The following is a 22,752-nucleotide window of genomic DNA, read 5'->3' as shown; positions in this document are numbered from 1 at the left end:
AGGCATCTCTGGGTGTCTCCCAGTATCTCAACATTTCAAATACTATATAGACAACACAGTAATAATTCTCAAAACAGCGAACGTACTTCTATGCTCCACGATGGCTTTTGCTAAGCCTCCATCTTCCAAACACACTCAAGGACCACCACTCTCCTGATGAGCCACACCACCATGTCCCTCTCCCTCACCTTTCTCTTAAAGCAACACCTCACCTGGAACACTGACTGACAAGCACTCAGCAAAGCAGCAGGGACTATAGGATGAGCAGCAGTTGCAAGCAACCAGTATTTTGGTTATCACAAAAGTATACGCAGCTTTCATGTGATTCCAGACCACCGGAGCTGCACACCAAACTGACTTATTTTGTGCCATGTTTTCTGCATCAAACTTCTCCTGGCTTCTTTCCTCCTGTAAACCTTGCCACACCACTTCCATTCAGCCTAGAAATTCTGCAGCTGAATACAGCTCCAAGCTCAGCAGAAAGCCAACCACAACTGAGGCTTTAGGTGCAAATAATATGCAATCATAACAATGCATCAGAGGCACCCTGTCTTCAAAGCCGGAACGTAGAACTCAAGATGGCTGCAAAGCTGAGCACCAAGGGTGGAATCAATTTTACCTTCAGCATACAGAAGCTCACAGCTCACAGAGAGGTGTGCCACACCAGGTGGCAATCCACTCTGCTCACCTTTCAAAAGTACCTTGACAGAGAAGCAAGACTGGAGCCATATAAACGCTGCATCGCTATGCTGGCAGAGATGACCTCAGAAAACACAGAAACGCCCTCTCTTTCCCCTTACGTAACAGAACTTGTATTTCTGTACGGCCACTATTATTTCCATGGGAACTATGTTCACCAGATACCTACCATTTCTGAATCTACATGTCCCTCATCACTGCGCATCTCATGTATTTAACTCGCGCAACTTTCCTGTGAGGTTGGGCAAGTATATCTTCCATTTAGAAAAAAAACGCTGAGAAACAGAAAAATTACATGTCTAACAGAGGCTGCTACAGAAGACTGGCGGCTTGAGCTGGGATCTCTCAAGTCACAGGCTAACGCCCCAACCACCAGACTGTGCCTTTTCAGAGACTTCTCAGCCAGGAAATATGTTTTATGCAAATTTACACCAAGAAACAGCTCTTCAGAACTTAGACAAAAGAGTTAATGAAACAAGTCTGCAAACTGAATGATATACTTCTCAGTTACCATGCCCTCTCACCAGTCTGGCCCACTTAACACATATAATTCCACAATGACAACCAGAGCAAAAATCTGTACTGCATTCACATATATTCTCAAAGACCACTCCAAAACCACAAACATGTATAAACTCACTTTACTTACAGCTTTTCTGTATCTTCAGACTCTGTCAATCAAGCCCGCTTTCAGGTAGCTTATTTAAGCAAAAGCTTGAGATGGAAAATTGGAACTGCAAATGCTTACAGTAAGTTTTTAAATACTTAAAAGTACAACACAAGTCAGTTCTGCTAGTAATAGAACATCTGCTTTGGTTCTGAACCTCTAACATATAAGAGAAGAAAACAAAAATGTCATTCTAAACAGACACTCAGTATCAGAAATCCCACCTAGAAATACTGGAGTAGACTTAAGTTACAAGCCGAGACACAGGGCCTCTAGAGCAGGAATAGCGACCCAACCTTAGCTACAGCTCTGCCCCACAGTGTGCCTAAAATGCTTTTTCAGATCCCTGTTCCTCCCCCACTACTGGCTCCCGGCAGCTAGAGCTCTGCCTCTTACCACAAATCCTCTCCCAAAACTCAACTATAGGTTTGTCAGATGAGTATGGGGACTGTTACCAAACTCTTCATTTTCGGTCACTCGGGATTCATGAGCTGAGCACTAGCTGTGAACCACGACCTTCAGACTGCTGGTGTTAGCACAGTGAGTCATTTTGCTCCCCTCAAGTACAGTCAGTACCAATATCAAATGTTGTATCTCCCAGACAGACTTATTTACATACTTACTTAAGCTTCCTCTAAATGGCAAAAAGAACATTTTTACACAGACAAGCCACAGGCAAAGCTAAAATATAATTATCAATTTACTTCACTAAACCACACGTGCATTAACATCTTCATCTGAATCATCTGTGTCCCGATTAAGCACTAAATACTGCTAGATTCAAACAAAATTATATCAAAGTCACACACTGTAATGCAATATAAACCAATCTAAAGGAAGGAACCAGAGAAGGGAAATGAGTTTGAGGTTAACATCTTTCTAGACAACCAGCGATCATTTTACACAATCTAAGTGTATTCCTACCCAACCTTAGGGTTAAGAAAGACAAGGAGCTGGGGGGTTAAAACCTCTTCAACACATCCCCTCGTAGAATTAACCCCCACAACATGACAGCACTGAATTTTCAGCTATGGTAAGCATTTAAAGCTGTCATTAAAAATACCCACTTAGAGCTTTATATTCTTACAGGATAAAATGCCCCAAAGCATCCCTGCCCAAGAAGCTAGCACTGCATTTCGAAGGGAGCCTTTGGTGCTTACCAGTCTAAGAGGCCTCCTGCTGCTGCTGCTGCACTCACTGTGTGGTTCCTACTTCCCCTTTAAAGGTCACTGACAGCAAAACCTCACTGGTGCAGACACCGACAGGCTACACATTTGGAGTTTCCTTGTTTAGGATCTTAACGACAACAACTGGCACAACTGCCCTCACCAGACAAGTTATTTGTTGTCACCAAGCTGATACATACTCAGCTTAAAAGTCCTATTTTCAGTTCTGCTAAATGCCGTAGATGCTGTAGTTTCCTTACCAGATGGGTAGCTTTTGGAAATGAAGGGATTAAGAAACAAAGAGTAGTGATTAAATACTATTCTTTTCCTACAAACACTGACAAAAAGGAAAAGGAAAAAAAAATCCCAGAAATCCTACACCTTTTCTAAATGTAGGGCTAAGCAGATAGAACTAGCAGTTTTTCCTATTTTATTCATTTACCTAATCCAGAAGGAGCTGCAATTGTTGTGGCTTTCTCAAGCAAACTATGACTCACGTTAAAATGACAGAAAAATGATCCCAAATATGCTCACGTACTCTGAATTTTTGCACTGGTTCCATTTTCTGGGTATCTGAGACTGTCATTCAACTGAAGCACTAGACATGTCTGCACTTGCATGGACTTAGAGAACTGAGCACAAATACCCCCCTCTGCTACAAAGCACTTTGCTCCACAGACCTACCGCTTTTCACTGGACTTACAGCACAGCAAATGTTGAACTGTTTCTATTTCACAGACAATACGTTATTCTTATATACTTCAATACTTGATATATACTTGAAATACTTAAATTACTTTATTTTAATGTAAATATCAGTAAGTCTACTTTCTCTGAATGTCTAGAAGTCCTTTGAAATACCAGTTTTTAAAAACATCCCCAACCAGTTTATGTGACTTGATCCAAGACAGAAATCAAGGCAAATGAGTGTGTGCCCAAGGTCACACACCCTGTTCACAATGGCAGGAATAAAAGCAAAGCCCAGGCTCCTCAGTCTCAAGCTCTAACACCACTTTTCTGATCATCTTCTAGGATCAAGCAGTAACAGCAGGTCCAGCTGGAACACTCTCAAGGCACTCAAGTGCTACCACCTATTCTTCCTCAGCAGTGACAGCTCTTCCTGAAGTGGTTTTGTGACACAACTGTCTAGAGACCACAACCCAATTTACTTTTGATATGAGCTCACTGAAACCAAGAAGCGGAATTTCAGTGATTAGTGCCTAGCTTTTCAATATGCCAGTTCTGTTATCTGTACAATGAAACAAAAAGTATTAAAGGGGCAAAGGATTCGGAAGGAACATCTGCAAATTCCATGCTCTAAACACTATTTAAATACCAATAAATCAGTAACACAGAGGGAAACAAGTTTAAACATGACAGTTACTGTCTGCATTACACAGACTGTACTGCTGGACTACGTCAAAACAAAGCGATTTGTACCCAAGAGGTACTAGATCTGTGCAACTCAGAAAAATACAAAATCCTTTCTGTGGCAACCCACAGCAACTTGAGGATTTAAAAAAATTCCTTTAAAAGGAGAATCTTAACGTGGTGACAACTAAGAAACTTAAAAAGATCCAAACCAGCATTTTAATTCCTGTCCAAAATAATGCTATTGACTTGCATTTGTTAACAATTACAGCAAGCTTTCTCTACCAGAAACACGAGACCAGCCTCACTGTTTCAAAAGGATAATCCGAGTCTGTGCAAGAACGAAGTAAATACCAGGCAATTCAGAAGTAAAAACTACCTGGATGAGCCTAAACCCCACCACCACACACACAAGCGGTACGCAGCCCTGCCGGGACCAGGTGGCAACGGGGAGGCTAACGACAGCACCTGCACTGCCGCCGTAGGCAGCAGGTGGCTATCCCGTTGCAGGGCGCTAGGAAGGACCCGCAGACCCCCAGCAGTCATCCCCCGGTAGCTCCGAACGCCTTCGCGGGTCGAGCGAGAAGCCCCCAAGGAAGCGCTGCGCCGGCCCCGCCGCTGCGCCGGGACTCGCTGGCTGCAGGGGGGCCGCCTTCCAGCAGGGGCTTCTCCCGGGGAGCAGGCCCACCGCCCCGCGGCCCAGCCCCTCGCCACCCGCGGGGTACCTGGTGCTGGGGGCCCGGCCTCGCCACCCTCATGCCAGCGCCGCGGGGCCGGGCCGGCGCGCTCCCCTCGCAGCCCCGCCGCAGCAATGCCGCAGAGCCCGCGCCGCCGGGGCGGGCCCTCCCGCCGCCCCGCCCCCTCCCGCCCCGCGGGCGGAGCGACGCGGCGGCCGGGGGACAGCTGCGCTCCGCGGCCCCCCGGTTGCTCCCGCTGCCCGGGGCTTGCCAGCCCCCGGGAATGCCAACAAGTGTCCCGGACGGGGGAAAAAGGGGCAGCAGCCGCTGCCGCGGGGGAGGCCCCGGCCCGGGAGCAAGTGCCCCCGCGCAGCGCAGAGCCGCCCGCCCCGCCGCCCCGGGGAAGGCACGGCTGGGGCACAAGGGCCCCTCGCCCCCCTGCTTCCCTCCCCTCCCCAGCACCGAGCAGCTCTTTTGCCTTTTTTTCTTTTTCTTTTTTTTTTTCTCCTCTCCCCTGTTCCTTATGCAAGAGTTTCTACCTTCTTTTGAAGCAACAAAGTAATTATGGCCTTTAAACTGAGAAATCACAGGAGGCTAACATTTTGTAGATATTTGTGTGACTGAGTATGCTGCTGCAGAAATTTGGCCTCCTGCCTATTCCCAAGATCATAACAGTCCTGGGCAAACATATGTTTTGCAATCACATCAGCAAAACACTCAGCCTTTGTTTGCAGCAGCCTGTACTTCTCTGTCGACCCCCCAGGGCTGTAAACTCTGCCAGATGCCTTACATCTCCCACCTCTTTTGCTTTGGGATTTTATGACATCAATTATTTCAAAAGAAAAGAAGTCCCTAAGCTGGCCCACTTTTTATTGTTGTTTTGTTTTTTGCCTCCACAGCAATCTAAGATTTAGAAAGCTGAATTCTGTTAGACAATTTTCCTTCAAATATTTTGAATTAAAACAAAATATGATGACCCTAAGGGGAGATCTACTATTTCAGTTTTGATGGGAGGAGGCCAGGATGGCTCTGAACCCTTGGTCACACTCATTTGGGGGAGGAAGGCTTCTGCCTACAATTTGGGCTGCTGGTTTTGAGTCCTGTCCAAGCTACCTAACAACCAAGCAGGGAAATTCCATGACACTGAACTTCACGCTTCTGTTAAATGTGAAACTGAACCTGAAAAGTTGTTCACAGGCTGTTCCTGTTATGGACATATGAATCATGCAGCAAAATACAGAAAACACTGAGGACAGCACTGTCAGAGGAATACAGCAGAATGACTTGAGGCAGCAGTTCTGCACATCTCTAATGCTGAAGTTTTAAAGGCTTCCTTTCCACTTTCCAAACACCCCTACCTCTCTAGGCTATGCAATTAACTTTGGAGAGCCAAGGGACACTCTAAGCTTAGTCGCAGTTACAAGGTTAAATCACCCAGAGATGCCCAGGTACCACAGCTCCTCACCTGGGGCCTTGGCTTCAAGCCGGTAAGTTTCTCCAGAAGAAATGAAGTGTGCTTTGTACCTACTTGCACTTCATAAAATGCTCGACAGAAGCATGGAAAAAGAAGAATGCAATACTGGCAAGGAAGGTTGCATTTTGTGAGCTAATAAAACAAACTAATGAAGAACACTGTTTAATTCCCACTGGCTACTTCCTTACTTCAGGCCAAAACATAACAAAAAGAGAAGGAATGGGCTCCTCTTGCATCACAGGCAAGGAACTGGCTTATGCTTCAGAAAAAATGCTGAAAAAAGGAGAAATTACCTGAAAGCTGAAATGCAAGAAGATGCCTCGCACTATAAGAAGTTTTCCTGGATGTCAGATGAAAGGTCACCCCCTTCAATCAATTTGTTAACACCGTTTAAGGAATAAGCTGGGGGGAGGTGGGGGTGGGCCAGGGAAGGGCAGCAGTCCCTCAGTCCCCTGGGGAGTGTGTTTCCCCCCCCTGCAGTCGATTGCCCTGCCTGGGTATTTGTGAGGAAGCCTGTTTATGTTAACATTTGTTCCTATACAAAGAGCCTTGGCAGATGCAGATTTTTCTCTTGACATTGTCCAAGGGAAATTCTTTCTCATTAAACAACCAACTCAACAGCAGAAGGTAGGAAATTATACCGTGTTCTTCACTTCTGCATCAGCATAGATGAAGGCAGTGACAGCGTGTCAGAAAAAGCATGTACAAAGGGGAAGAGGAAGTTGCACAGCCGTAGCAAACAAATAATAATGGTCTTAAAAGCTCTCCCATATGGCTTGAGTACACAAGCTCTGCTCTGGCCCCAAGTACGTCCCTGCCTTAGCAGAATCTCATCACCACAGTCTGCTGCAAACGCTTTCTCCACCCCAGCCCTCACACAAGTATTTCCAAAATGCAACTCTTCCAAATCAAAGAATACACAAAATTGAGCCACATGCTCATCTATAAATCAGTACATAATTACAGAATCAAATTATTTCCATTTGGGGGGCTAGTAAGACTAGCTACATGAGCAATTTCATGAGGGAATATGGTTTGACACCAGCACAAATTACATTTGGGTACTAATGAGCGCAGAACCCAGTGCAGCTGGGGGACACAGGGACAGATCTATGGTACAGTTTGTATAACTTCAGCATTCCCCTGCGGAAACACAACCGTATGCTTGACCACGTATCAATGCAAATAAAAAGAGATCTAGTGAAACACTGGGAAGGGAAAAACAGCAACAAATGTTTAACGTGGAAATACTGATAGATAACAAGTTCCTTTCACCCAGAAAGAGTGTATGATCAATACACACCAAGCCATCTAAAACCTGAAACAACCACCACCTGAAGCATGGAAAGATACTCTTTCATAGCAAGCATTTCCATAAAAGCTGCTTGTATAAAAGGATGGCATTTAACATCTGTGCACCCTAAGTCATCAGAAATATGATTTTTCCTTATTGCTACTGTTACAAGAAATATCCTGCTGAAGCTAAAAGGGAGGCCAACCAGTTACAATGTGAAAAGCCTGATCCTGCAAACACATATGCCTGCACTTAAGGTGCTGTAACTTGGAACAGTTTGGTTTCAGTCCAATAGGGCGATTTTTTTGAGTCAAGTTCAGCACAAACAGATGACTCCAAAGAACTGGCAAACCCAGATCTTAAATTCTTTCCATAGAAAAGCTATCCAAGCAGAAGCACTCAAAATGCCTGGTTACTGCAATGCCCTGGACATCAAATTCGTATGTCAGAGGCCGATCAGATTATTCTTTCCCAGGAATATTTACAAGTAAAACCAGGTACTTCTTTGGGGCTTTGAGCTACCCGGTTTGTATTAGTCCTTAGGACTGGATTTCTCTCTTTCATGGTTTCATAAGGTAGTGCCAGCTGTGGCAAGATGTAGCAAGCTTAGCAGAATGGATGTAAATACCAGCATTGACATCCGAGTGTCTTTGAACCCCCTGAGATGGCTGCTGACACAGGGTGTCTCCCATCTGCAGCTAAGCCAGCTGAAGAGGTTACTGCACTAACCCGGGTGTCACTGCCCCTGGGAGGGACGGGTCTCTCTCCTAAGACCTGCCCACCCAGCTGCTTCGAACAGCACTCAGTACTGCATGCAAAGCAATCAATGGGAGGACTACTTCAGGTTGGGGGGTTTATGATTTTTATTTTTTTTATTGTTTTAGCTCATTTTGACAGACAGAGGTCAGGCATTACTAACAATGATCAGTCCTCAGGGGACATCACTCCTAGTGAAGCAGCAGCAATAAAAGCATGGGGGCAAGAATCTCTTCAACCAGAACAGCTCAAGCAGCTCCACCTAAACTAGCACCTTAATGAAGTCACCAGGTGTTTGTTCCAGCAATGACTAAGCAGCCCCACACCAATCGCTCTGAACACTGCCCTGTGGATTCCTCGTTCCTTGCTGTCCACAGCCACTACCCATTTCATAACAAACTTCAAATCTATCTCCTAATCTCTTCTATCCCTTATTACATATTTGTTATTTTTAAAATAGCAAAAATCTTTATCATTATAACAACAAGGGAGGCACAGCAAACCAATCATTACAGTGATGAAAGAATTTAAATTAAATAGAAGAATATATTATTCTACCATGCAAGTCAAGAAAAAATGGTCAGTATTTCAAAGCATTCTTCTTGATTTAACCTTAACAATCTGATTTGTCAGTCTTCAAAATACTCTCATATTAGAATTAGTACATCATTCTAGTGAGGAGAATAAACTGTATTCTTTCTACAATCTAAATTCTTGCTGTATGTGTCAAACAGGATCAGCCTTTAGGAATGGCACTGCACCCGATACCTTTAAAACAGTAACAGCAACAAGTTGTTTAGAAGAATGGAGGGCTGACAATCAGTCACATCAGGAAATTAGTTTAGATCAATACAGAGAAGCTTTCCTTTTGTAGTCTTTAAGATTGCAAGGCTAGCTAAGACTGAACATTTTACAATATTCAGAGATTATACTTATTGTCTGTTCCTCAAACCTTATCCATCCTTGAAATCCTATTTTTTCTATTTCTAGATTTTTTACATGCTGCTTTCTTTGTGGCCACATCTTCAGCTTTAATGGGCAACTGACTTGCAAGTACTCAAGGGGGTTTGTGAGTAATTACAGATCAGGCCATTCTTAGCCCACTGTATCCCCACTAAAAGACACAGCATCTCAGAGCTGCAAGAGGTTGTGAGGCTCAGTTGTTACACCTGAGCTGTCCTCACAGTTGATTGACTTTAACTCACCAAGCTCCAAGAACTCCAGTGTCTTTATCTGTTCCCTGGACTATTTTGGTTCATCGCTCAGGTCTCTTATTCCCCCAAAACAGCCATTCTAGCAATTTCTGCCTGTAGGATTTCTACAGCTCGACCACCTCTAAACCATACAAGCTGTTTTGGGTTTTTTTCTCTCCCCAAAGATTGTCCAAATTTAACATTCCCTTCTGCAGTTATTAGGTAGCAGAAATACAAAGTTTAATTCAAGGAGCTATACAAAGTTGAGACCTTGAGATTATTCATTCTTTGGCAAGGACATGAAAACAGACTTATGGTTTCTAAAACTGCTACAAATAGTAGATTAAAGATGCATATCTAAAGCTTAGTAGATTGAAAGAATGTCTTACCAGTTTATTCTTCCCCCTTTTTATGAGGGTACACAGCTCCTCCTAGGCTGATAAACAGCAGCTGAACTACAAAAGTTGTTTGGCTGGCTGGCTGTAGATATCCAGCATTAGAGAAGTAGGTTCTTCTGATACTGTTCCAAGGTAGCTCCAGGCTCATGCACTACACAGAAACACCCTAGTTCACAACTCCCCCAGACCCATATCTCCCAAAATGAAAGTTCATGTTAACTAGTTTCAAAACTGACTTTGATAACTCACAGGTAACTTCTAATCTTTCAGTGGCTAGAGGGTGTACGGAGAGGAGATACATTGTCTAGCTGTGAATTGCCACTGTTTGGGGAATGGAAAATCTGCAGTCTGCCAGCCACTCTGCATTCTTTCTCAGTACTAAATAAACATTAAGGTTAAACAAAACTAGTTTAACCTTAATAAAAGAGTGTATTTGGAGTTCAATCAAGAAAAATAAAATCTAACATAGTTCATAGCTGTCTAGAACTCGTTTAGCCTAAAGAAGTCCCCCCTCTTCCCTTCAATTAGCAAACTGCCAGGTCATAACAATGCCTAAGACATTTCACACGGTTCCCTGGAGCTGGGATCCATGTTACTATCTTTTTCTCAGGCTCTCTCTCCCCAAGATGAATACTGTAAAGGGATGAATATCCTTTCTCAGTTGAGTGAAAATCCACTCTTGGGAACTTCCTGCAACTTTTAGTCCTCATAGATTCAGTTAAGAGCAATGAGACAATGCAGTACCTTACTTGCTATGCTACCTGGAATGTTGTCTGACCACGCTTCACCACTATCGTGCAAAAAGATGCTGTTGGAAGACCTGTCCTACAGGGATGGAGGTTACCTTATCAGTCTGGGCAACCCACTGCAAACAAAACCTTTTACACAATGCAAATGTGTGCCTTCAATGCAAGGGAAGGCCAACAATCATCTCTGTGTGAGTTTAAGGCTTCTGGGGTTTTTTAAACTGCACTGGACCTCAGAACTAGTCTTTATATGGAAAGAGAAGAAAAAGCAATGAAATGCATCTCATTACTAGCTTCTAACAGAAATTGGACACAACTGCAAACACATAGGGGAAAAAAATGCCTTTTGGAGTACTGCAGTGTTACAACTGGCTGACTGGACTTGGGTGAGACCATGACAGCCAGTGACCCAGAGCTGCATTGCTGTGAGGTTACAGTAAGTATGCAGGAAACACTGTGCAAGTGTCCCGTGAAGAAGTTGCAACTGAAACCTACTTTCACACTCTGGTACATACAGACACGCAAGCCAGAAGCTCTTCTCACCAGAAGCATTTTGTCATCTTTACCCTTAGGAGCTCCAGTGCATTTCTAGAAAATTGCTTGAAACTGACTAGAGGCTCACGCTTGACTTGATTTTGCAGGTATAACAAATAAAAAAATTATTTCTGCAGAGCCTTCACCAAGGAACAAACTAGCGATTTGTAAAATGCTTTGTTAGACTTCAAGTCAAACCTTAATCCCACGTAAATCCTCACTACAGCCAAAACCTAAATAATTTTTTTTTAATTCAATGTTTCCCCATGAAAAGGCAAGAATGAAATGCAACAAAAGCATGCCATGTCATTTAGTGTACTTCAAGAAGAGTCTCAACTATTTTTCTATAGCTTGATAGTTACAGTAAGATAAAATCAAGTGAAATAGTACTAAATTAATATGGGAAGTACCACTAGAGATTCAGGAACCCTTGTATCAGTAACTGCAGTTTGGCGAACTGTTTTGTGGCTTGCTTCTTATACCTGCCATTTTCGGGCACATGCTTAATGTGCCTCAAAGCAGCAGACAGGAAAGAATGAAAAATCAGTTCTTTTGTTTTCAGTTTTCAATGTCTAGCTGTGACCCAAATAATATATGCTATTTATCCAAGTTTGTGAGCTTCGAAAAACCATCAAAATTTTTTTATTAGGGAAAAAAACCCAAATACCTATAAAGCTGTATTCCCCTTGCATTTTCTGTAATGACCTATCTTGATGATAAGGTTGCAAGTTCCTCGAGACTGAATATCTCTCCATATTTGTTTAATATTGTCCTGGTTTCAGCTGAAATAGAGATGATTTTTTTCTCAGTAGCTAGTGCAGTGCTGTGTTTTGGATTTGGCATGAAAACAGTGTTGACAGAATGCTGATGGTTTTGCTTGTTGCTGGGTGATGTTTATACTAAGTCAAGGACCTTTCAGTTTCTTGGGCCCTGCCAGCGAGAGGGCTGGAGGGGCACAAGAAATTAGGAGGGGACACAGCCAGGACAGCTGACCTGAACTAGCCAAAGGGATATTCCATAACATATGATGTCATGATGAGTATATATAAGCTGGGGGAAGAAGGGGACGACGACATTCAGCATTATGGCGTTTGTCTTCCCAAGTAACTGTTATGCATGATGGAGTGCTGCTTTCCTGGAGATGGCTGAACACCTGCCTGCCAATGGGAAGTAGTGAATGAATTCCTTGTTGTACTTTGCCTGCATGTATGGCTTTTGGTTTACCTATTAGATCATTCTTTTCTCAACCCTGAAGTTTTACATTCCTTTCCCATCCCTCTTGGTGAGGGAGAGTGAGCGAAGCAGCTGCGTGGTACTTAGTTACCAGCTGAGGTTAAACCACAACAAATATATAGAGCCGAGAGTACAACGATATTATAGGATTTATCAACTCCTTTAGAACATTATCCTGGCAAAAAGTTAAGTACAAAAGTAGGTAACATCATCCTAGAAGAGTAACCTGCATCACTGATCTCATGACAGCAGTTAGGAAAACAGATCATCCTCTAGGTACTATTCAACACCTGTTATAAGTTAAGGAGATAATACCAGATATGCCATTTTCATATCAGATCTGTTTCTTTGACTTTTATACTCAAAGACAAACCCATGAAGACCTCTGCTTGAGGAGAATTATGGCAGGGGCACCACCATGACCAACAGATGAATCAGGTATTTCTTGTCAGTTTTGTCAATTATTATTGGTGTTTTGTTTAAATGCAGACAACACACTATTCTTCATACAGAAGAATATTCTTCCCTATTTGAGAGGATGCAGCTAAGACATTTTGACCCAAATATGTTTATTGGCCCTTGCTTTCTAAAACAGAAGAACTGAAAAAAGCACTGCTTTCCTGCTAGATACAAATCCTAAAAGATCTGATCTTGCCTCCTACTCGGCAATCAAGACCATTTCCTACAGTGGGTTTTACTATTATGACCCTTGCATTAATATTCAGTTTCTTTCTCTTACTGTAAGTTAAAAGGACACCAACACCTGCCTAGGGGGTACAGCAGGGACCAGAAGCCCTCCAGACCAGTGGGGGCCAACCCTGCCCTGTGACCAGCAACAGTTACAGCCATCACCTGCTCTGACAAGCTCCAGAGCAGGTGCAGCAAGCTGCAATGCCACTACCAACATATGCTTCAATGACATTGTACATGTTAACACAGCACAATCTCTGCATCCTCATAAATCCTGGCTTTCTCCAAAGCTTGGAGAGCTCCCTCAAGGGCCCCTGGGACAAGCTGGCCTGCCACCAAAGTGCCTGCAGGACCACCTTCTTACTCTCCTACCCACACTGCCACCTTGGTGCTTTTCCACTGGCCACAGAGGCTTTGGGTCCCTGCAGAACAACTATAAAATCACAGGGAGATTTCTGCAACTGTGCGGCTTGGAATCTCAGTAAACCCATAAACTTTTCCAGGCTTTGCAACACCCTGTCTGCAGTGGTATGATGTCTGAACAGTAGAACTGTTAATACCTTCCCCCACCTACCTTCCCAAAAGCATATTTGCTAGGAGAACTAAGTCAAAACAGAATTGAAACCAACTCTAGCACTTTCTGCTCAAATACTGTTAAGTGCCTTTGTTGTTTGTTTGGTTTTTTAAAAAATGTCAACCACAATATAGGATTTTAGCCTTATAACCACTGTTCCTTAAATTTTAAATCAACCACTTGCTATTGTGAGAGAGGAAAGGCTACCTGCTGTTGTTGGACCACCCTGACTACATACTATACAGCATTTTAATATACTATGTGATACTTCAAAAGTCCTGGGAAAGGCCAGTACTGTATGTGTAGCCCTTCAGATTCAAACATGCTGAAACCACACACAAAATAGAGCAGATGTGCTGCAGAAGACACAGTGCTCCCAGATTTCCATAGCAGAAGCAATATTTTGCAATCAAGCTAGCATTAAAGCCTCATTTGTACTGGTTTTCAAATGTAAAGTAAATAAAGTACAAGTAAATAAATAAAAATCCACAGATACCATACTAAACACACACAAGTTTTACTAAGACAGTAATATAATAGGGATAATGTCCTTAAAAAATGGGTTTGCTGTTTATAGTTGACATTTGAGCTTATAAATCTGTTTTACTGGATACAAAGCTATAGCATTCAAACACCTTCTCATTTTGTCAGTAAAGCTACAAATCTATACCTGTCTGCCTGTTTCTCACCAGCATGACAACTGCCCTCTAACCGCTCAGCAGGGATTCCAAGTCAGCAAAATAATGCAGCAAATGAAAACTTGTGCAGAACTGGGCATTTTCACTACAGATGAAGATGCAAAAATAATCACTGAAGCCTGTAAACTAAACTACGAGCAAAACCTCTGCTTCATTTGCTGACATAGCTATTTTGCTAACAACAACTGAGAGGATGATTTCTCCTTATCAGGATGTGTTCGCCATCTTCCTGAGAAGTCCTCCTCTTGAGAGAAACTACCACAAAAATAATTCATTCTATTATATTTGTAAATATAAAGATAAATTTTGTAAGAGTAATGATTGATTTGTAACTTTATGTGAAATGTGACTTAAAAGAAACTTACAGGGACCATCACACTCTTCTGAAGCTGGTAAGGCTGAGGCTAAATCAAATTTGGATTTTAGCCAACAAGGGCCTGAGACCAACTCCTAGAGCTGTAGCAAATCAGGAATTACTTGGCAAAGCATAGGTCTGGAGTTGTCAAGGATCACTGCACGATAACTAAAACAAGACCAGGATGAGTTGGTGAGCTGAGACCAGGGTCTCACAGAGAAACCAGAGCCAGGACCTGCATTAGGTTTTCAACCAGCAAAGACTGGCAGGACAGAATTCAGGCATTGGGCTAGGGAAAGAGAGGACTCCTGAGGATCATCTATCTAGATTTAAACTTAGGCCTCGTGGGAGTAGTTTTCCTAAGGCAAGGTGATTGCATGTCCACAGCCAGCAGGTGAAGTTTAGAGCTTGCACTAACCAGGATCCAGAAAGAGAGATTCAGCTGTGGCAAATAAGAGGGGTTCCTGGACCCCTCTTGTTGCTTCCAAGAGGCTAACTCTCTGCTCTGTAAGAAAAAAATAAATAAAATAAAACAAAACCCTGTGTCCTTGAATTCATATTGCATTATCATCTGTATTCTTTCTTCCACATGCAAGAACCACATTTTCTACAGTAAATTCATTCTCAGGGCTATAGAAGATTAACGCAGCATTACATGCACAGGCTGGCACTTTCTTAATAGCTGTCCTGCATTAATTATTTTGTTGAAATACAATCAAGACATTGCTGGAAGGGAATGTTTTATACTAGGGTCACTTGAGACTTGAGGTTGTTTCTGGCAGCACATTGCCCTGGATGAGGAAAATGGTCTTGTACAAGCAACCAAAAATCATTGTCCGACTACGCCTAAGCTGACCTGAACAGGAAAGAAAGATAACTCCCATATAAACTTGTACAGCAAATATGTTAGGAGTGGAAAACTTTGCCCTGTTTCACGTGATACAGCAACTTAACAAATTCTAACAGCTCTGAACCTTTCTCAAGCATGGCTGCTCTGAGGGGCAGAGGGAAGAAGAAAGTAGCTAGAGGTAAGCTGGGTAGCTGGTTTGCAGGGAGAGACTCAATAAAAGAAACCATGGGGTAAGGGCTGCACATTTCTGGATGGGAATGTGTGCATAGTCCAGGTGGCCAGCATACATTATGTTAAATGAATACATTTTAAAAAAACATGAAAAGTAACAGGCAGTGCATCCAGAACATAGCTGGCTCATTGGGCACTTGCCTGTTACCTCCAAAGTATTGCATATATAATAGGTCTGAACCTGCCCCACACATATCAAGACGCCTGGGTGTATGCATGCAGCTGTCATTTTACAGAGCTACCAGAAGCCCCAAATGACCAAATTACTTTTTTCACTTCTCTACACAATCTTCCAGAGGGGAGGGGAGGGCTGGGCAGGAATAGGAATGTGTGTGGGTAATGACAGCACTATTTATGGGATCCTAAAAACAGACTAACTCTCTGCACGCGTACTCACTGATGAAACAAAAACAACACAACTGACTGCTCTGCCTCATAACAAGACAGATATTCACATAAAAACATAACATACATTTAGATTTTTGGCTCAATATTCTTGTCTCTGAATTGTTGCTCTACATATCAACAAATGATCCTTTGTTTTAAGAAAGCCTTACCAGCCACAAGTTTCCCAAGAGAGGGGCACTACATCCTTCAAGCACTGACAGGCCTGTCTGGTAATAAGCAACCAGCATGTATGGGATAGATGGCACAAATCCAGGGCTGAGTATAGAGGAATCACAAGAACACTCTCCAAGAGAGAGGGTAAGTTAAGAAGGCATCTGGATACAAGAGTGACAGAAAGGTACAGGCCAGTTATCCTACAACCCTGCTATGCTGCCTTGCATGCCAGCTTGTTGACATTTATATGGCTATTAAAAAGAGAGAACAGCCACAAACAAGTCACTATGCAAAACTTTTTCCTAAAAGTACAATGCTAAGGAACATTGGACACAGAGGTGTCCAAACCAGTCTCAAAACAATCAGCTTCACGTTGAGAGCTACTGGCTAAAAATTCTCAGTCCACAGTAGTGGAAAACATGCTTAATCCCAAGCACCTAGAGCATGGGAAGGACCGCAGCCTATTTAAAAGTCAGGAATATCATCAAAAGCTGCAGTAGAAACAAAAGTCTGAACTTGGCAAGTAAATGCCTTTTCCACTCCTTTTTAGAACAAACTCTCTTGATGGAAGTTGCCTATTTTAAAGTAATTGAATTTTGCATTTGAGTATGCTACTAACTATTAACTGAGCTATGCGTGGTTAAAACATTAATATAAAATGCAAGAACATAATAACTGTTGGGTTTTTTTACTGAACAGTTTGTTGACAACAACACTTTACATTATAGTTTTCAAATAGTAAAACCTCTAAAAGCAATTTATTTCATGTTTTCTCTGTACACTAGCAAAGTATTGACTAAATGTTAATGGCATTCATCCTGCTATTTTGGTCACCATCAGATTTGAAGGAATACAGCTGCATCCATTTTTCCCATATGTTTTATACAACCTCTCCCTAAATATGTTTTCCTCCTCTCCTCACACAAAACTTCCACCAACTGTTGGAGAAGCTATGCAACTGCTAATGTGAACTTCCTGATCAGAACATCTACAACCTTTAGCCCATGCCCCTAGTTGTCTCAGGGGCAAAGGGAGTAGGCAGCTGCTCAGAAAGTTTGTAACTAACAGTACCTTGTGAAAGGAACATGAAGGGAACTAGAATCAACAAATTAGATTTGAAGATTTAAGCAAACTGTCTGGAGAAGCAGCACGTATTTTTAGTCTGTTAACAACCTTGAACATTACATAAGTATATTGTGTAGGTTACCCTGGAAAACATAGAGTTCCTGTAGTGGAAGGGCACAATCTCCATGGCTTGCTGCTTACAAACTGTAAGCAAAGGAGCCCATCTTAGGTGCCCTTAAACCAAAAACTTACTGCAGCACTGTTGCAATTATGTGAAAAGTGGGCGGGGAAAGACCCAGAAAGAAAGGTTCCAAGGTTTTCAACTAACTTCTAAGTGACACTTCTAAGAACCAGCATGTCTGTTCCACACTGTGAAATTATTTTCCAGCTTTTTCCTTTGCCCAGTATTACTACAAACTGACTAGGACAGCCAAACGCAGATAGGAGACTCAGAAGAGTACACACTGAAAGACATTTCAGCAGGACCCTGGGTTCATGACTTATTTTATGTAATGAAAATCTGCTTAAATATGAATCAAATGTAGACACATGAACTCTTTACATTTGGATGATATCCACGAATCTGTGTATTCCTTAATACACATGTACTAGTAATGCTTGTACACCAAGTTCTTCCTTGGTAAGAAGCCCCTTCAGCAAATACAGCCACAAAATTCAGAACACAAAAGCCAGTTACTGAGGAGGACACCTAAAAGAGATGAGAATGTATAGAGAACAGCAGGGCTTTCAGATTCAGATCTGTGCACGCTAATCACAATTCAGTCACAAGCTGACTTCCCTCTTCCCAGCCCCAGCTCCCTCCTCCCTACATCATACCTCCTTCATTCCTCTCATTGTTCCACCTTCCCCACCGTTAATTCTTTACTTAACTTCAAAGAATCAGAAATTACTGTAGCAGGAATCTGATTTTCCTTTTCTTACTACCCTATTTTGAATTGCTTACTGTTAGCCTGGTTGGGCTATAATTAACTGAACTGTGCTCTGGTACAGCAGCCCTGCCTGCTCACCTGACTCTAGACACTACTACTATGAGCACTAGGGATTACTTACTGGTGCCATGGGCAGAACAGAGGATATCCTCCCTTTAGAGCAGGGATCCTCAAACTTTTTAACAAGGGGGCCGGCACGCGGATGCAGTGGCAGGCAGTCATCTGCCACTGCTTGGTTCCCCCCGCAACCCCCGGCGGGGGTGGGGGGGGTTCTGTAAATACCGGGGGCTGGACTGAGGACCCTGGGGGGCTGTATCCAGCCCACGGGCTGTAGTTTGAGGACCCCTGCTTTAGAGCATGTGCTAGTTCCAGCAAGCACACATATGAAGAGTCACTATGACTTGGGTCATACAAAACCAGGTAATACAGACAGAAATCAGGATAACATTTTTCTGCTCTTACTGTTTTCAGTCTCCTGCCCCCACTGCTTCAGACTAGGACAGCTCAGCTCTTCCATGACATGAGAACTAGAACTGTAAAAGGCGTTAGAGTGATACACCAAAGCTTCAGGACAACATCCTGCAAGCAAAGCAGCCCCCCAGTTCTCCTCTAAACCTCCACCTGCAAAGACCTCCCTTGAAGGTATGCAAGAGTGATTTCTGATATACTATCAGGTTGCTGCTATTTCCAAAAGACCTCCAGCTCTGTAGGAGCAGGTTAACGCTTTGCTGATGGCTCATTCTCAAAGCCACCTGCAGACTGAAAATGTCTGACCTGCTCTAGGAAACCCAAATTCTGGCAGAGTTTATCTGGGTTTGAGCTTGTTATTATGAACCTGAAGCTTTACATGAGTTTGCTATATCCAGGCTGAGTTTCAGCTAGTATTACACCAAAACTTCCTTCTACCTTGGAAGAACTTGGAAGGTAGAGGTTGAAAACTCTCCCTGTACATCATACACACATAAAAGCAGAAGAAAACAGGCTGCAGTCCTTCCCTGTGCCTGGCAGCTGGATCCACTGGTCATTAAGGACAGGGGAGAGCACAGAGCCAGAAAAGGCAGTTTCTGGAAATGAAAGATGGCAAACCAGAGGCTTAGGTGCAGAGAGTAAGAAAGAGCATCTGGGACCAAGGACTCCTAGGGAAAAGCATTCCTCTGGTTGTCTGGCTTAGGGACAGACCCCTTACTATAGGGACTCAGCCAGGACAGCAGCTTCATAAATTGCTGAGTAGTACATCAGCAATGAATGGAAACCGCATCTCTCAGACTAAAAGCAGTTTCAGGGAGTGAGGTTTGATATGTGATTCAACTTCACTGAAGTTTCAAACAGTGAAAGTTTAAGACAGGGCAGGCATTTTCATGGAAAACATGGGTTTACCCAAGCGTGGCTGAACTGCAACTAAATTCTTCCCAATGGCCTGAGAACTTCATTGTATAACCTCTGCAGATGGGTTCAATTCTTGGAATCAAATTTTCAAGTTTTATTATTAATCAGAGCCGCTAGCCAACAGAAACACCAAATCCAATGTGAAAATAAAATGGTAGCCTATCTATTCCTTCCACTGCAGCAACTGTATTTGTCTTCTCTCTTTGGACAAACACTCACTCAAGTTTGGGACAATTCCAGCTGGTTACGTCAGAAGTTCATACAGCAGCAGTTACATACAAAAACTAGTCTTCAGTGTAACTCTATGGACTTCATTATAATTTCCTTGTCAAATCAGCAGCATTATTTAGAGACAAACTTATATGTTATTAAATCTATAGTGTCTGAGAAAGAAAATCTAGATCGCTTTATTTCTCCTCTTCAGAACAAACACTACAAACCACGGTTACAAAGAGCATCTAATTATCACAGAGCTTTTCAGAGACATCAAACTATTATCAACTTTGCAATTAACACTACAGGCCAGTGACAAAAGATGTACCTGTTAAAACAATTTAACAAAAATAGTTAAGTCCCAAAGTAAAGAGGGACTCAAAGCCTCTCAGTAGGCAAGAAACAGCAAACAGCTGGCAACACTAAGAGATTTAATGAATACAGCAGCACTCAGCAGCAATTTGAAAACTGTCTGCTTGGGTAAGGCTGAGTTATTAAAAAAATCTCCATTTATAAATAGTGTTGATGGGATTTTTTAGATCAGCCCGTGTAAGAAGGATTAAAAGTCAATTGAAAAGTCTGTACAGATAAGAAAGCAAAAAGAAACTGTGCCCTTGCATTCTGTACATACTGTTTAACCTTACCTCTGTTTCAGTCTCTTGGCACACAGCAGAGATAGAACAGGCTGCCTTATGCATGAAGTGGGGGTCTGTGTTACAGCTATTTAACACTTCTATGGTGCTTTAAATTATACTGTCCCCTCATGCCCCTCTCTCTCTCTCTTTTAAAGCTGTATACTAAAAATCATCATTACCATCCCCACCAGGTACAGCTAGCAGATACCAAGAGCCGTAAATTGCAACAGGCTGCCCAGGCATGCTATAATGATTACATGTTTTCCCTCCTTTATGTAACTGATGATCTTGCTATTCTCTGTTAAGACTTTTATAACTGTACAACTCCAATATAACTAGTGTAAATATTGACAATGGGGAGGGGCAAGTGGGGATTTCTGGAAGGAGGAGTAGTGAGTGGGAGATGAGAACTTGGCTTTAAGGTTTTTTCCTCTTGCTTCCAAAGTATGCTGTAACATTCTGCTTTACACAAAAGTTATTATGGCTTTGAATTTATGCATCACTTCTTAGAATAAGATGACAGACAAGAACACACAACTAGCTCTTTTCATTGATTAATCCCTCCCCTATCCTTTCTCGTCTTCTCATCTCATCCAAAATCCAGCCTATTCTGGTAACTGAAGTTGCCTATTTCTGATGCGCCTATTGTAAGACAGCCAAAGCTAAAGAGCATTCAAGGTGAAAATGTACAATACTACGTCTTGTCTTGGTGTTCCTAGCCTGTAACATAGCCTAACATGTGATTTGCTTCCTTTGGTCTCATCCAGGATACAATAAGAGCTTTATGAAAAAGCTCTGCAAGAATCTGGGCCATTGATTTGAACAAGGACTATTTAGCCATGACACACAGTGCCAAAGAGAACTGCTCACCGAGCCAGCTCTGGAAGCAGTATTGCCATTTCAGCACAGGGCTCTAACAGTAGCACAGTGCTAGGCAGCAAAGCTGGATGGCTTCTGAGACCTGAGACCTCTTGGCACAGTCCTTCACCGCACTGTACCAGCCTGTCAGAGCTAGTTCAGGTGTGTCCAACAGCACCACAAAACACGTTGTGAATGTATTCTGATTACTTACCTGTAATATTTATCAGCCTACACTTTTTCCAAGGGATCGCACAAGCTATTACATAATCATAACCAGAATATTACTTGTAGAAGAGGAGAGCTATTCCACTGGGAAACTGAGTTATATCTAAGAAACAAACAAGCCACAGATATTTGGGAGTACATTGCCTCCACGCAAATTTCGGGTAGAACTAAAGAATATCAATATACAATAGCCCCAGGGAAATTCAAATAGCTAATCAGCTTATTTGCTGTTATTTGTACAAACGACACGAAACACTCCCATTCTGTAGGTGATACACTTTTCTACTCTTATGGCTGCAAAGTTAATCCTTTAAATGCAGTTTTACTGTAAGTCAACACAACCCTGTTTCCACTGGTATGCCAGAGCATGAAACTACCTTGATAACAGCCATCTTCTCACTCTCCCTTAACTTCATGTAGGTGAGGAAGCTAAAGCCCTAGGACAAATACTGTTTGACGAATGCCTCCTTCCAACAGATTTCATCATACAGTTGTTATCTGGTTACTGTATACTCTCTGTATTCATGAGTGTTACTCCTTGCATTTTCTAAGCATGGCTTTATATCCTACAGGGTAAGAAGGATACTGTCATTCAAAACACGTTTGTGACTATTCATTTTGCAGTAACTTGCTCATGGTCCATTCCTTACTCTGGATGTCATACCCAGGGAATCCATATCAAGGAGATGGAAATAAATGTAGCAAAACCAATTCCTCCTTAAAGCTCATCACACTTTTATGCAGTTCTACTGCTTAAAAAAGGAGGGCTTCTTGGTACTTATTTCTGTCTGGGCTGCAAAGTCAGCACAGATAAGATAGCTGCATCTCCCTGTTTATTAGTGCTGCTACTTGTTTATATGACGACAAAAAGGACTGGATTGCCATTCTCTAAGAGCTACGAAAGATGAGGCGAACCTTAAAAAAATGAAAAAACACCTTGCATCTGAATGCAGCCAGGCATCTGCCTCATTGAAACTCCTTAAGAGTATTAGTCACAGGTCCTCTGCTTCAGTGCACGTAGCTAGAGGATTATGGTCTCAAAAAGTGCAGTTTGGCTCCCTCAATGTAACCTCATGATGTGAGTTGGGCATTTATGAATAGCCAGGTCTCCATGCAGCAGAGCTGCTAATAGCATGGCATGTACCAATCACACTGCAAAGCAAGTGACCTCACCTAGGCAGCTTGTGTAAACACAGCACAGCCACACAAATATGACAAGCTTCTGAGCATACTTAAGGTTATTCTATGAA

The 22,752-nt window shown here is 42.6% G+C and overlaps 1 protein-coding gene across 5 annotated transcripts in view; it reads right to left on the bottom strand.

Annotated features, from left to right (window-relative positions):
• Nucleotides 1-22,752, bottom strand: part of SESN1 (sestrin 1) — an 85,110-nt gene that overhangs the window by 13,852 nt on the left and 48,506 nt on the right. The window contains exon 1 of one of the 5 annotated variants that reach the window (XM_056343701.1): nucleotides 4,629-4,761. The exons of 2 other annotated variants lie outside the window; for them this stretch is intronic. In XM_056343701.1, the coding sequence (XP_056199676.1) occupies nucleotides 4,629-4,661 (33 nt within the window). In that variant the 5' untranslated portion in view covers nucleotides 4,662-4,761. Of the gene's footprint in view, nucleotides 1-1,762; nucleotides 1,836-2,526; nucleotides 2,552-4,628; nucleotides 4,762-22,752 lie in introns of those variants that run through there. 2 more of the 5 variants (XM_056343703.1, XM_056343702.1) reach the window with 2 other exon arrangements.

The sequence above is a fragment of the Falco biarmicus genome, chromosome 6, assembly GCF_023638135.1.
Source record: "Falco biarmicus isolate bFalBia1 chromosome 6, bFalBia1.pri, whole genome shotgun sequence".
In the NCBI taxonomy this organism is placed as follows: domain Eukaryota; kingdom Metazoa; phylum Chordata; class Aves; order Falconiformes; family Falconidae; genus Falco; species Falco biarmicus.
Note: the sequence above shows the minus strand (reverse complement) of the source record. Positions and strands in the feature narration are given on the sequence as shown.